Source organism: Fukomys damarensis, unplaced genomic scaffold (assembly GCF_012274545.1).
Source record: "Fukomys damarensis isolate Sample0158 unplaced genomic scaffold, DMR_v1.0_HiC HiC_scaffold_23, whole genome shotgun sequence".
Taxonomy (NCBI): domain Eukaryota; kingdom Metazoa; phylum Chordata; class Mammalia; order Rodentia; family Bathyergidae; genus Fukomys; species Fukomys damarensis.
The window spans coordinates 20506102-20521624 of NW_022900935.1; the positions used below are offsets into that span (position 1 = coordinate 20506102).

General features: G+C 53.9%; 1 protein-coding gene across 1 annotated transcript in view; it reads right to left on the minus strand.

The window, feature by feature from the left end:
- The window catches only part of Man1c1 (mannosidase alpha class 1C member 1), a 125227-nt gene that overhangs the window by 5101 nt on the left and 104603 nt on the right, over nt 1-15523 (minus strand). Inside the window, 4 exon segments of the mRNA XM_033767868.1 lie at nt 1267-1486; nt 6779-6894; nt 11410-11503; nt 14732-14849. Coding sequence (XP_033623759.1) covers nt 1267-1486; nt 6779-6894; nt 11410-11503; nt 14732-14849 — 548 coding nt within the window.

The following is a 15523-nucleotide window of genomic DNA, read 5'->3' on the forward strand; positions in this document are numbered from 1 at the left end:
TTTTTTTTTTTTTTTTTTGCTAAGGTAGATGCTATTATCCCTCTCTAATGCATGTGGAAACTGAGGATCAGAGAGGCTATTTGTCCAAGGCAACACAGCAAGTTGTGGCGGAGCTGGGATATGACCCTGGCTCTGTTTGATGCCCCCTTTTCTCTCTGGGATGTACTTTCTCGCTCTCCTAAGTCTGACTCTCTAGGTCCAAAATTGAGGGTGTGTGGGTCAGGTCTTCTTCCCTCTGCCCAGCCTGTCCAGGCCAGCTGTGCACCGAGGTCTCTTCCTAATCCCACCACCTTATTTGGGTTCAGAGTCCTGTGAGGAAGCCACCCTACTGTTGCCTCTCTGGGGCTTCCTGCAGGATGGATCTGCCAGACTGCGGCCCCTCTGATCTTTTCAAATGGCAAAGCCATTCTAGGTCATCAGGCAACAGTCATTTTGCCAAGTTGCTAATGGGGTGAGGGCAGCAGCCGCTGCAGCCGTTGTCGGTGGGCCAGCCGGGCCAGCCAGAACAATATGCTCTATTAAGTGCTGTCTTTATGGTCTGTGCTGATTGTCCCAGACAAATAGCAAGCTTTTTATTATTCCTGAGATTTCCTCTTTGTTTATGACCTTGGCAGAGTGAGCTCCATGAAGAGAATGGAAGACCGGTTTTAAGGACCGATTGCAAATCTCTGACTTCCTGGCACAGCTTGGAGAATCAGCTCCAACTGCAGGCAAAGGCACAGGCGCCGCAAAGATGTGTGTGGTGGTCGCTAACACAGTGCTGTGGCTGGAGACGCAGTGTGAGGCTTTCTCATGGCCCCACACTGTGCTCTGGGGGACCCATGTTCTTGTTCCCATCGAAGAGGTGGTGGGAAAACAGAGGCCATGTGAGCAGAGGAGCAGAGGAGTCCTCTCCTCTATTACAACCCAGAGTGGCAGACCCCTGAGGCCAGTGTTTCCGCCTCAGGGGCTGGAGGAGGCTGTTCTGTGCCACCTCACAGGACCTTGGCCTAGTCATCTCTGAGCCTCAGTTTCCCCAACTGTGCTGTGAGGTTCAGTGATGATGTGTGTCTAGTAATGCTGATGACACCTCCACTGTCTCCTTTCAACTGAGGTCCAATCTCAGGGCCTGGGTGACCATCTCTCACTGCACCTGTGTCACTGCCTAGGTGCGACAGTGCCGGGACGGTGGGCTCTTTTCCACTCACTGCTGCTCTGCTGGCCTTTCCAGCGTTTCCTGGTGTCTAGCCTTGGGCTCTGCTGCTGCCCCGTCCCCTGCAGGGTTACCTGAGCGGGCGTACGACTCGTGGCATGTCCTGGTGATCTGGGCTGCCAGCTCTTTGTAGTGGGCCCTCTTTTCTTCCTTGGCATCCTCAGCGCCGAGGGAGATCATGCCCCCTGAGAAACAGGCCAGGTGCCCCATCTTGTGGTCCAGAATCCCCCCTCGCCACTCGGCAATGTAGGTCAGCCCCCCAGGAGAGACATTCAGCAAGTAGGTTTCTATCGCCTGGGAGCAGGTGGGGTGGGGGTGTGGAAGGCACAGAGAAGGGAGGGAAAGGACGGAAATGAATGTTCTGGAGACAGTAGCAAGGGTGGTTCTGCAGAGCCCTCTTTCCCTGGCACAGAAGTCCCCTTGTCTCTGCCGGGCCCTGGAGGGCCAGCAGAAGTCCTGCCTCCTGGGCTGTGACTCACAGCCACTGGGAGAAGGGATGCAAGGCTGCTCCCTGGGGTGAGGCCCTCACATAGCCTTTTTTTTTTTTTGGTGCTGGGGATCAAACTCAGGACCTTGCTCTTGTGAGACAGATGCAGTGCCACTGAGCTAAATCCCCGGCCCCAATATAGCCTTTTAAATATTCTATGTTTTAAAAAATCTTTTAAGATGATTCTCTTCATCTACTGCATTCTCTGTTAGTCTGAAGCCCAGCTGGTATGTGGATTGGCTTCCGGGGTCCAGGACACCCCCCAAAATTGCCCTCGACATATCAGTGGACATGCATCTTTGTAGGAAGAGCGCCTACATGTCTTATCAGGTTTTCAAAAAGGACCAGTGGAAAACGAAGCTGCCTAACACTCACTTCCTCCCTGAATACCTGGCACATGGGCGGTGGTGCCCATGACAAAGGAGTAGAATGGCTTGTCCTGGATCACCCAGACACACCAGGGCCCGGACCAGGACCACAGACATCCTTCCACTACCTTCTAGTGTCTCCTTTTAGTGGGAAGGGCTCCTGAGGGGTGATGCTATCGGTGAGGACTCCGGGATACCGGGGTGTGCAGGTGTCAGTCCCAGGAGCCCTGCAGACTGAGGTGACAGAAGTGGCTGCTCACACAGCCACAGGCCAAACCCCAGGGTCCTGTAGCTCCTGGTTATAGCTGGGGTGCTGTGGACACCTAGCCAGGCCTCTGCCTGTATTCCCGCCCCTCCGATCTATTGGGGTGGGGGTTCTTCACTCTAAACAGTTGGACCCTGTCATGAGCCTGCTTTGGACCTTCTGAGGTTTCCAGCACTCTTGGGGGAAGGTGCAGCAGGGCCTCTAGGACACTATTATCTGGACTCCAAGGTGTACCCTGATGCTACAGGAAAGCTTCTGAGCACAGACTCCATGGGTTCAAATCTCACCAGTTCCAAGCTATGGGTGACACCAGGCAGGCTGCATGTTCTCTTGGTGTATCAGTCTATTCATGTTTAACAAGGGAGAATTAAATGAGATAACCACAGAACAAGGCCTATTTCCCATCACAGAGGGTCCCCCACAAATGCTGCCCACTATGAGTTCTCTGCAGCCTGAACCTCGCCATATCCCACCCCAGCCACACTGGCCTTTCCATTCGGATCTCCTCCCCTGTCAAAGTCCCGTGTGCCACCGAGTGCTTCCTCAGAGCCAGCGCTGTACCAGGGGCCAGGGATGCGGTGGCATGTGGTGAGCTCCCTACGAGTACAGAGACTGTGCAGCAAGATCAAACACATGGGATGATGGCAGCTGGTGAGCAGCATTCTGAATGAAACCAAGTGAGGGGAGGAGATAAACAATGCGGGGTGTCCTGCTCTGCAGAGTGAGGTTAGAGTAAGCCTCTACTTCCGGCTCCCTCCCCTTGCACGCCTGTCCGGCTGAACTGAATGAATCTAGCCTCCGGGAGAGGACACCCAATTAGACAGCACAGCTCCACTTTCTACCAGTGCTGTCCCCATATGGAGCATGCTCGAGTCATTTCTCCCAGTACTCTGAGTTCCGTCTGACAGCAGCAGCCTCCGGCCCAGGCCTGGCACATGCAGAGACTCAGACAGTATTCCCTGCTTGGTTTGTTTTTTCCTCTCCCTCTCTTCCTGGGGCCCAGGGCTGGGGTCGGGTGTGCTGGCTTTGAGGCCCTTGCCGAGTGGCGGCTGGAGAGTAGCTGATGATGTGGCAGGGCCAGGGCACCTGCCCCACCTGGGGGTGTGCTGAGGCCTGAGCGCCAATGGGTTGCCAGCCTGGTCAGCTCTGGCCTGACCCTAGCTCCTGGGTACGGTCTTCCTGCCTAAATGCAGGCTCTGGGCAGGGACCCTGGAGAGCTCAGGGCCCAAAACCTGGCTCCAAGTTACCAGTTGTTAACATTTGGGATGGTAGAACACACACATCTGGGGAAGATGCCACATACAGGTACATCTGCACCTTTCCAACTATGTCCCACTGGTATTAGCCCCAAGCTAAGTAACTGTAGTAAATGGGAAATTACAGACTGGGGACTCTTTGAAGATACACTCAAATGAGCAGATGTGAAGATAAAAACAAGGCTTTCTTACACCACAAGCAAAACACAGGACAGCACAGGCTGGTGAACCACAGGTAAAGGTATAGATCACAGCAAAATGCATGAGATGGGTTGGGTAGGTGGTGGGGACCTGGACTTGAGCCCTAGCCCTGCAAGTTAAGAGCCAGGTGACTTTGGGCAAGTTATTTCAGTTTTTCGAAGACCCACTTTGCTCATCTATGAAATGGGAATCGTTTCTGGGTTGGTTGTGAGGATGAAAAGAGACAACACTCAAAGACGGGGCTTGGTGCCTGGCCCTGCTGCTCCTTCATCTCCCCTGGAAAGACCATCCGAGGCCTCCTAAGGGGGACTTCAGGGTGGCCAGGCTCCTCAGGGACTAGAAGCCACTCAGACTGGTGTTTGCATCCCGGCTCTTGTTGCTCTGTAACCCTGAGCCCTGCTTTCATCATCTGCAAATGGCCAAGAACACAGCGCTAGCTCAAAGCTCTCCCTGTTCTCTTGATGCTCCTCCTCCACAGCCAGTCCAGCCTGCCTGACCTCCCCGGCCACTCAGCTGGACCTGGGTCTAACCTGCTAGTTTCCACCTCTGGTTGCACACTGAAGTCTCTTGGGGGCTTTAAAACACTATCCCTGGCCCCAACCCCTAGAGGTTCTGATGTAAGTCAGCAGGGCTGCAGCCTGGACACAGGATTTGACAGTTCCCGGGATTTGATTTATAACATGCTGACAAGGGTGAGAACCACCAGGACATTCTTCAAAGCTCCAAACTTGCCTGAGGCCCAGCCTTTACCCAGGGTCAGAGCAGCTCCAGGGTCCTCACTGGGGAGATCATATGTGGGAGTGAAGCCGAGTCCTCTCCTGTTCAATCAAGTGCTTTCTGTGCAACTCCTGGCTGCTTAAATAATTCATGGCCTTTTCTCCTCTTGAAGCCTCAACTACAGTGAGCCCTAAGGGCAGGGAATCAGCCACTGGTGAGCTTCAAGTTTACTCTGCAAGGAACAGCAGACAGTGCTGAGGCTAATCCTCCAGCAGGGATGTTGGCCTTGCTCTGAGCTTAAGCACAGACAGGGCTGAGGCTAATACTGAGCTGGGATTGGAGTCCCCACTGTTCCTTTAGGACTGAGGTCTTGGTGCTGGGAACCTGGGTGGAGAAAGCTCCTCCCGAGGCCACAATCATGTCCCACACTTTGGCTTGCCTGGGCTGCACCGAGCAGAGAGGAATTGTCTTGGGCCACATATAAAATATAGTTAACGTACAGAAGTAACAAAACGTTATTTTAAAATTGTTGTAACATTTAAAAGCGGGGGGTGGGGTGGGGTGGGGGGGTGGCCTGTGGAATGCGGGTTGGACATGCCTGGAAAAGTCCACAACTCTGGATGTCTGTTACAATGTGTTTCTTTAGCTCTATTCCCGGCCAGCTTCATATAGTCAAAGGGTACTAAAGAGATCACCCATCCATCCATCCACTCATATCAATCCACACGTCCATCTACCCACTCATCCCTCCACCCCCATCTCTGCACATCCACCCACGCACCCATCTACCCACTCTATACCCACCTGGCCACTCAGCTCAGAGACCTGTCCACCCACTCACCAGCCCCTCATCTAACCACTTGCATATGTATCCTCTGTTCCTCTTTCCATCCTATACCCTTCCCTCCCTTTTACCCTCCCATTCAGCATTCGTACATAACATTTGTTCATATAACAGTCGTTGTGGGCCTACTGCGTGCTCGACAGTGTTCGGAAGTGAGGCGTACAGGGTGAACTAGCAGACGAGACCTCTGGTCCTAGGTAACTCACACTGCACTTAGGGAAGATAAATTTGTACACACAACACTGTTATAGTAGAAGAGAGTAAGCCTGAGAATGTGACAGAAAGGCTGGGAAGGGTAACCTCAGCAGCATTTGAGTTAGAGTTGACTGATAAGACGGACTAAAGCGAATGATGCTCCAGGTAGAGGGGACAGAAAGAGCAAAGGCCCTGATGTGAGAATGAGCTTAGTGGGTCTGAGGAAGCAGAAAGAACAGAGTGAAGAGATGACAGCACGGTGATCAGCAGGGGCCCAGTCAGGCAGGACTTGGGCAGCAGAGGAGAGGGGTCTAGTTTACCCCAGGTGCTAAGCAAAGTGGGCGAGAGGCTCTGCCTTTCCAAGTCTTCTGGCTGCTGTGTGGAGTGGGGACTGAGCGGACAGAGAAGAGGGAAGGAGCTCCGTGTAGAGGAAGTGACGTGGTAGTTTAGATTAAGGTGGTACCGAAACAGATTTAACTTGCTTAATCTACTTTATGGGGAAACTGAGGTTCAGAGGCCGCCCAGTGCCCTTTCATTAACTATGAATGAGCTGTGGGACTCCCTAACCCTCTTCTCCACAGCTGACCAACTCCCCCTTCTGCTCTACTTTTTTTTTTTTTCCCCAATGAAGTTTTTGAGCTTCCAGGCTGTGGAGCATACAGGATTCAGGATTCTTTTTTCCCCTCAGTCTTTCTTTGGAAGGACTCTCTTAGCCTATCACCCTCGCTTGTCCCCCCCGTGAATAGACCAGCAGTGGTGCCAGCTCTGTCAGTCCTGTGCTGTGTGGCCTTGAACCAATGCCTTCTCCTCTCTGAGCTTTGGTTTCTGTCCACATAGAGAGAAGGAGCAGCTCGGCCATGCTAATGACATCTCCTCTAGTCTGGCAGGAAGACAGCATAGGGTCTCACTTGACAGGTGCTCCTAGCCACAGCCTGCTGGTGCACCAAGTGAGGCTCAGCATCCATGCAGGGAGTGGGCGGATGTCTGAACTTTGGTTTCTAAGTCAGACTGACTTGTCACTTCCTATGACACCTCGGACAAATGACTTAAACTCCTGTGCTTAGGCTTCCGGAGGACACTGGCAAGGGACAAGCCGGAGACAGTGCAAAGCGCTGGCTGGGGAGGGGCTGCTCTGTAATTCCCTGAGCCCACCCTGGGCAGGCCTCTGTGATACCCTCACCCCCGCCACCCCAAGGGCTTTGGGGCCCGTGGCTAATAATCAGCCCCCACCAGAAACCCAGTGAGTGTCTTACCTCCAAGGCTCCATAGTACATATTTTTAGCCTCCATGTCTGTCTTGGCAGACATCAACCAGGATTTGATCAAATATTCATAAAAACTATCGCCGAGTCCTCCAACAGAGACGTGGTCTGTGCGGGGGAAGAGGACAAGAATGTCAACTCCATCTGCCACTGACTGTGGAGGGACTGAGTGGGCACTGAGTGGTCTTGCACGCGGGCCTCAGTGACCAGATGTTGGGGGCTGTGGGAGCTGGCATCAGACCTACCACCCCCGAACCCCAATGGGGCTGAGCACACAGCCTTTGATGCGTAGCACACCAGGGTGCCTCAAGCTAGGTGTCCCAAGCCAGGTGCACAGGCTCTCCAGGGCCGTGCCCCATCTCGCCTTAGCTGCAGATGGAGGGTCCGTCCCTGCTTTGTAATGTAAGTGGGTTGTGTTTCTTTAAAAAGATAATCTGGTGGCAGGGGAGTGCACAGTATGTTTACTGCCCAGTGACAAACGTGGTGATTAACGCGGAACCTTCCTGAAAGGCCACAGGGAGGAGGAGGAGCCTTAGCTAGTCAGACCCAGAGTACAGAGACTGGAGGAAGGAGTTTAAATTGAGCAAATTGGGACAAGTGAACTCAAGGAGTGGGGTGGGGGAGGGGGGCTCAAGACCCTCTCTCTGCCCCAGTGGCCGGAGGACCAGTGGCAGCTGCCAGAGTTGCCCACACAGCAGTCTCTCGGGCTGGGGCTTGCAAGGAGGGAGACAGCTCCCAGGACCGTGAACCACAGAAGCAGCACAAGGGCAGACATTGCTCCTGTGCTCCAGAATTAACACTGGGCGGCATAAGCGCACGGAACAGAGTTATGGAAGAGCTGGTTTCTGTTCAGAGGGACAGACAGCAGACATGGGGTATACTGAGGAGTGGAAGGCCAGCAGAGTGTCTGCAACTCTTCTGGAGAAGGACGGGGGAAGAAAAAGTTTAGCAAAGGGAGGTGTAGAAAGACTTTGCCCCGAGATCCCTTTTTACTGGGTGTTTTCTTCATGGGCCAAGAGCTTCATTGTTTTAACTTCATCTTCCCATTACCCTGTGAGGTGAGCACCATCTGGCCCATTTGGCAGGTGGGAAAACTGAGGGAAACCTTAGCTTGCGCAAGGCTACCACCCTGGCAGGTGGGAGAGCCCTCACTTTCTGCACTCTACAGTTATCCAGAGGATGAAAACAAAGATGCATAAAGACGATACAAGTGGGCAGGGAGGGGGACCAAACACAGAGGGTAAAGACAGGCAGAACCTGGGACAGGGATGAGAGGAGGCCATTGAATGGAAGATTAGCCCTGCAGCTGCCAATCCCTGTCCATGACCAAATCCTGCCCCAGCAAGAGCTCTGGAGCAGGAGAACTTGCAAAAATTGGAGCAGACAGGAGAAAGCATGAGCTCCTGGAAAACTGAGGAGTCAGTGGTGTGGGACCTGGCTATGGGGAGGGGAAGAGAGACCGGGGCCCTGCCTCTGGAGGGTGCAGCCGGAGCTGGCAGAGGGGCAGGAGCGAGCATATCCATGGCTGGCACAGGTCTGTAGAGGGGGCAGGCTGGACGTTGGACTGGGCTGGTCTCCTAAAGCCCCTGAGAGCCCCCCACTGCCCCGGGAGGGGGCAGCTGAAAACAGTGTTATCTCCCGACTCATCACCTGTTACCCCCCTGTTTTTCTCTGCCACTTCAGACAAATTCTCGAAGCCTCCTCTGTGGAATTTCTCTCTGTTCCTTGGCTTGTGCTGCTCCTGGACCTCAGATGCCTGCCTGGCTGGCACTCACTCATTTGCCAGGTGTAGCTCAGGCTTTCCTAGACCGAGGAGGTCGAGGATGGCTGATGACGCTGTCACAGCCCCTCCTGTAGGTGACCATGTGAATTAAGGAAAGCAAGTGCACATCTGGCCCTCGCCCTTCATGGGAGGCACCCAGGGCCACCCTGAAGACTGTGGTCATACTTTGCCATGGGATGCCCCGCACCACTAGAAGGATCTGTTTATGGGTCTGCAGCTTGGCCAGGCTGTGAGTTCTTTGTGGGGACTGCACAATCTGTTCTTGTGCCCAGCACCAATCTAGCACTTGGAGAGGCCCAGTGAGCACTCAGTGAGTGGAGGGGAGGGAGGCCTGAGCCGCACTTGGATGTCAAGCCAGGCTTGCATTTCCTCACGCGATGACAGTGTGAGTGACACGGTGCAGAACTCTCTCTGTCAGGGGTGTGCAGGAGAGGGGAAGGAGCCAATCACCAAGGCTTCAGGACTCCCTCCTGGGGTTGTGTGTCACCTGGCTGGGGGGCTTCACCCAAATGGACGCTCTCACAAGGGGCCCACCGCTTAACGGCTGTACGGCACAATGGGAGAAGCCCGGGTGGGAATTAGAAGAGGTGCAACTGCATTAGTGTGGGGGAAGCCACTGTCCACTCCGGGGCTCAGTCTCCCGGGCTATAAAATGTGAGAAGAGGAGCACAAGTTGATGTCCCGGGGCCAAAAGCAGTCTGCTGGTGCCTGACTGTGCCAATGTCCTCCTCATACTTGGCCACAGGAGATAGGGCGACAGCCTAAGGAACCAGCGGGCATGAAGCTGGGGAGCCTGCCAGGCTGGGCCTGTGGGCAGCTCACGGCCCCGGGCCACTAGGGAACCCTGGACCTGCTGCTCCCCTCTGAAGACAGTGGTATTCTGGCAGTGGATGGAGGACAAGTGACACAGGACCAAGTTTACTTCCTTGGCAGCTCTCCAAGCTCCAAGGGGTTGGTCTTAGGGTGGTCTCATCTGTGTCTGGTACTGCTGGGAGCCCAGTGGATTTCTCCTGGGTATAAAGTCTTAGCACAGCAGGGATTTGAGCCTCTGTTACCCTGAAGCGTAGCTTCAAGGTGCAGTGGGAAGCAGGCAAGAGCAGAGGCAGGTAACTGGGATACTGCAGCCCTTGTCTTCCTCCACCTCTGTGCTGCAATTTCTGGCTGCAGATGGGTTCAACAGTCCCTGCCCACCTGGTACAGGCTTGTTCTGAGCATTCAAGAGGAGACAGAGTAAACGTACTTAGCTTCTGCAAGTTGGGGATGTGATTATCTGCTGAGAAGATTTGTACACTCCAAAGGATCCAAGAAAATCCCCAGAAAACCTGAGATGACCCTGGGCACCAAAGCCAGGGCAGGAGGGAGGATCAGCAGGGTTTTATGACCTTCCCTTTGCTCTTTAGCAGGCTGTGGACTCATATTTTATTAATATAAAACAATTTTCCATATGTGACCAACTCTGCCCAGACCTACCGCTTCTGGAGCAGTCTGAAAAGAAAATTAGGCCTCTGCTGGGGGTGGGGTGTCCTGCTATTTGCAGAGGTAACTGTTTAGCTGGGAAGCCACACCTCTCTCATCATTTTTTATGGGTTTTGCTGCATTGTCCTGGGGCAGCTCAGCTCCTTACCCAGTCAGGCCTTGCAATTAAAAGCTGCTAAGTTACTGAACTGTCTCTTGCCATGGCCATAATCTGTAATTCAAGCCTTCATTTTCTCCCTACGCTTTTGGATTTGGCAGTGTGTTTTGGATGAGAATACTTTGCATTTTCTAAAAGTGTTTTCTTTTTCAGGAGGCCACTTGGGGTGAAGCCATCACTGCAGGAAGTTCTGGGGTTGAGTTTTCTGGGCCCCTTAGACTGGCAGGAGGCAGAGGGCCAGGCGGGAAGCAAAGGTATCTGCAGTGTCTCCATGGAGCCCTCCCCCAACCCAGCCTCCGGGTCCTGCTCAAATCATCCCTTTGGGACAACCCGGATGTGCTTTTGAAGCGTGAGATGCAGCTGGCTTCCAGCAGCCTCTGGCCCTTCCTGCATCCCTTTCTGGTGCGCAGAGCTCAGCACCCTCACTTTTCACACTTCACAGGACAGGAAACCAGTGTTCAGAGAGATCAAGGGAATTCTCCCAAGCCACATTACTCAAGTCTACTTTTCCGTGATCCCTAGAGACATGGAGGTGTGGGGACTCGGGCGGGACTCGGGAAGGGATCTGCCACCACCAATGCCTGCTGACCATGGCCACCGTGGCCTGGTTCTCCCAGAGCTGCTCAGTGGGGCGCACTTCACGTAGGTCTGGGAGATTGTCAACACTGTGTCCCCAACCCCCATTCTGTGTCCGTGGGTGGGGGCACATGTGAATGATGTTCCATAGGTGTCCGAAAACTATGCAGCTGAAAATTAAGTTCCTAAACAGAGATCAGTGAAAATTCAGGGACTGATTCTTATAGGTTGAAGGTATAGTGGTAAATTAATGATTTTTACATCATTATTGTTAAGAGTCTGATTAAACTTATTCTTAAAAATTAAAGTTTGAAGTGAGCAGCAAGATCAAATGGGTTGGGAAAAGATGCAGAGTCTTCTTCAGTGAGGACAACTGTACCAGGTTGGGGACAGTGAAGGAGACCAGAGTGGGCACCATGCAAGATGGCAGCTGGAGAACTGGGGGAGGTTGGGGGTTCAAGGAAGGGCTTTTTTACACCCACCCCAGTAGAGGCAGTAACAGCGAGAAAGGCCCCCTATGCCCAGGGTGACAGGTGGTATCTAAGAGCTGTGCAAATGCTGGGCTTGGGGCCCGGCTTGGGGTTCCTGACCAGGAACCCCTGGGTGAGCGTGGGGGCATCTCCGTACTCACGTTGCACCCAGTTCCCACTCACTGGGCTGAGGAAGTTGGGGTAGAGGCCGAAGGGCTTATCGATCTTTCTGAGGACCTTGCGGATGTTCCTGACCTGTCAAGAGTCAGACACGTACCCCTTCACTTTCCCGAAGAAGCTAACCGACCCCTGGCCACTGGGGACAGGAGACAGCTGGCTCAGTTTCACAGATGACAGTTCCCACAAGGCAAGAACAAAAGCAGTCCAAGGAACTGCAGGCTCCAACCCAGAGGTGGCCAGGCCTTGCCCCAGAGCAGACACGGACAGGCCTGGCAGGACCAGATCACGGTGGAGCCTGAGCCAGTGCCTCGCCACTGACCACTCTGCCTGGTGCCAGTACCGCCCAGGCCCATTGACAGCTTTTGAGTAGAACTTTAGTAGGGATCAAATACGTGACAACAGCTCATTTGTCAGCATTTTGTAAAATTGCCTTTTCAATAGGCCACAAATGGTCAAATGCAGCAATACCATAACTGGGCATATACCCAAAGGAAATGAAATTGATACATCAAAGAGGCATCTGCCCTCCCATATTCACTGCAGCACTCTCTACACCAGCCAGGACACAGAACCAATCCGAGGGCTCCAGTCGACGAATGGGCAAAGGAAAGGTGGTGGTGCACAATGGAATACTAGTCGGCCTCAAAAAGGAGGAAACGTTGTCATTTCTGAACAGCATGGGTGAACCAGGAGGATGTTTTGTTGAATGAAAGACAGACACCATGTGACCTCACTTAAATGTGGACTCTCATAAAGCTGGACTCATGGAAATACAGAGTAGCATGCTGGCTACCAGGGGTGGGGGCGGGTTGGACGGCTGTGGAGATGTTGGCGGAGGATACAAGTTTCAGTTAGGAGGAATGAGTTCAAGCGATCTGTTTTGCGGTGACTCTGGTTAGTAAAAACGTACTGCACCCTCACAAATTGCTGAGAAGAGATTGTAATTGTCCTCACTATACCAAAAAAGCACGTTAGGTAATTACGGAACTTTTGGTCACAACTTGACTCCTGTATATAGTTCAATCTAGTAACATGAATTTACTGGGCACCTTAGGAGAGATTTTAGGGGACAGGTCTGGACTCCCGAACACCCCTACTCCCCAACTGGCATCTCAGGGTTTTAATGATGATGCTAAGAAGAAGAGCTATTAGGATTTCTCAGTTCCTTCAAGCTGGACCGACCTGCTGTATACACCATCTCCCTTGCTGGAGCGGCTGCCGGGTCCACTCAGGACACGTTGCAAAGGCTGCCCCAGCTGCAGCAAGCTGACACTGATTTGCAACCTTCGGGGCTGTGAAGGTGAGAGGCAGAACTGAGGACTTTCTCCATGGATGCCTGCTTTCGGCCATGTGCTGAGCTCCACCCTAGGCAGGATGCTTAGGAGAGGGAAGCCCTGGGGACCACACCGGTGTACACTCATGGATTAATCTCCAAGGCATGGAGATAGAGGAGCAGCCTTTCAGCTGTCAGACCTTTTTTTCCAGGGGACAGCACTTGGCTTTGCCACAGCAGACTTCATGTCCATTATGTTAACGGAGCCCATTATGGGGACAGGAATGTGTTTCTACCTAAGTTATTCTCCTCTGTCCTGGGGGCGAGCAGCGAAGCAGGCTAAATTAGCTCCCCTGGAGGGTGCAGGCGCTTCTAGAATTTGGGCCAATTTGTTGACTGCCAATAATCGACTCTGTGGGAGGTGTGATGGGGGGATGAAAATAGCCAGAGTATGCAAATGTGGAGACAGACAGAGACGCAGGGATGGACTCTAGAGGAAAAGCCTGCAGCCTGCTGTACTTGTGTGGTGTGGGAGGAGCCAGAAAGTCCTGGGATTGAATCCCAGCCTAACAGCTCACCAGCTGGATGGCCCCAGCCACACTGCTTGGCCTCAGTCCCAGTTTCCTCCTCTGTAAAATGGGGGAGAGTGGAAGACCACCCCCAGGGGACAGGAGCTGCTACAGCTGTACACAGCAAGTGCTCAGGCAGTGGTGACTGTCATTTCCAGCTAACCAGGGCCAGTGTGTGGCCCTCGTCCTGGTGAATCTGGAACACTCAGGGCATCCTGGAGGAGCTTGGCTCTAGGGCAGTGGAGCAGGAAGGCAAGGGCGAGGGGTCAAAGATAAGAGCATCAGGAAATAAGATGACTCAGCCCCCGAGCTTTCCAAGGGAGTCCTGGAGAGCAGAATCCCTCAGTAGGAGGAAAACACCTCTGACGGAAGGGCTGGCAGCAGTGTGGACATTCGGAGGGTGGCAGTGAGCGCGGTGTCAGAGGCAGTGATCAAGGGGCTCTTCTTGAGCTTGAGGACAGCGTGGTGGATTCCCACACTGAGCAATCAGGGGTGCCCACACCAGGAGATGTGTGTGATGACAGACTCCTGGGCCTGGGGAGAGGTGGTGGAGGCCAGCAGGTGCGGTCCTGCTTCCTGACTCTGTGCTGGTTGAGGCAGAGGCCAACTGGCAACGCAAGACTGGGAGCATACTGTAGAGGGAAAATCCATCACCCCAGCCTCCAGCTCCCTTGCCAGTCTAGGAGGCTGGTAACCCTGAAGGGAGAGAAGGCTTTCCCACTGAAGGGGACCCAAAGGCTCTCCTTGGGGAGTCTCACGGAGGGATCACTGCAGCAGGAGCCTGAGCGCCATCTTAGGGCGCTGTGCACACAGCCCTCCTTTGGGTTTAGGGGCAGACAGACAGAGACGCCTCCAGTGGGGACTGCTCAGGGCTGCGGCAGCGAGGAACCCAGAAAGACCAGGTACCAGCTGCTGTCACTGGACGGTGGCCTAAGTCCACCTCTGAGAACTCACGCCCTACCTAGGATGGCATGGAAGATGAGAAGGAACAGTTGTGGGCATCTGTTGTGCAGAGGGATCACTTTGCCTGCCTGCTGCCAACGCAAGCCGTCAGGCATCGGGAGGAAAAGGCAGGCAGATCTCACATGGAAAAGCTAAATGTCCCCGGAAAGGGGACGTGCGCACTGGTGGCCAATTTCTGCCGACACCAGGCGGTGCCTAGATTTCAGCTGTGCTTTCTCCAGATTTCATAGTTCACAGATTTGCCACCGAGCTGATGTGCGACAGTGCAAACCTTCCCCCTGGCAGAGTTCTGCCTCTTCCCATCCTCCAGAGTCCTGGCAATGCCTGTGCTCCCCTCCCTGCCACCTGGTGCGGGGCACAGTCAGCTTCTCCACAGATAACCGTGTGGGGAAGGACCACACGCCCGTTCCCTCTGAAGACCTTGTGGCAGCAGGTGTTCACTATGCTCCCCGGGGAGGAGGTGGAGCTGTTCCAGGAGAGGGCAGGGAGGACCCTTACCTTTTCCGCGAAGATGGGGTTGCCCGAGAGCTCGGTGAGGTGTAAGAATTCCAAGTGCAGGGATCCGAACTCTGCCAGGATGCTACTGCTGCCTGCGGTGGCCCAGCCCCAGCTCCCACTGAAAAGAAAGCAGCAGCCAAAGTCACACCCACCCCTCCCTACTAGCCAGAAGGCCCCTTTGCCGGGAGCAACTGCAACTGTGGGGAGGTGGGGAACCTGCTACGTGCCAGGCACAGTGCTGGGAGCTTTCACCACGCAATCTCCATCAATCCTCTGGCCCCATTTTGCGGATGAGGGCACTGAGGTCGGGGATGTGATATGGCCTGCTGAAGGTCATTTGAACCCAGGCCTGTCTGACTCACATATTCTTTGTTTCTACCAACAAGCTGTTGAGCTGGGCGTGGTGGTACACACCTGTAATCCCAACACTAGGGAGGCTGAGGCAGGAGGATTGCTGTGAGTTCAGACCAGCTTGGGCTACGTAGTGAGTTCCAGGTCAGTCTCAACTACATAGTGAGACCCCAGTGGAAAACACTATTGCCATCCTCTGGCTGAAAGCACTGATCATAGTGGAAGAGAAATAATTTGAGGGACCCCGCTGGCCCTTTCTCCACTCCCCTCCCGTCAGGGCTTTCCAAGGACACAATGGCCCTGGCCTGGGATTTCTCGGACTTGCATGAGACGGCAGGCAACTCTCATGTGACCACAGCCCTGAAGCTTCTGGACCCAGGGGAAGCCAGGGCTAGGAGTGAAAGCAGAGGGCGCTGGGAGATCAGGTTTCCTGCCTAGGAT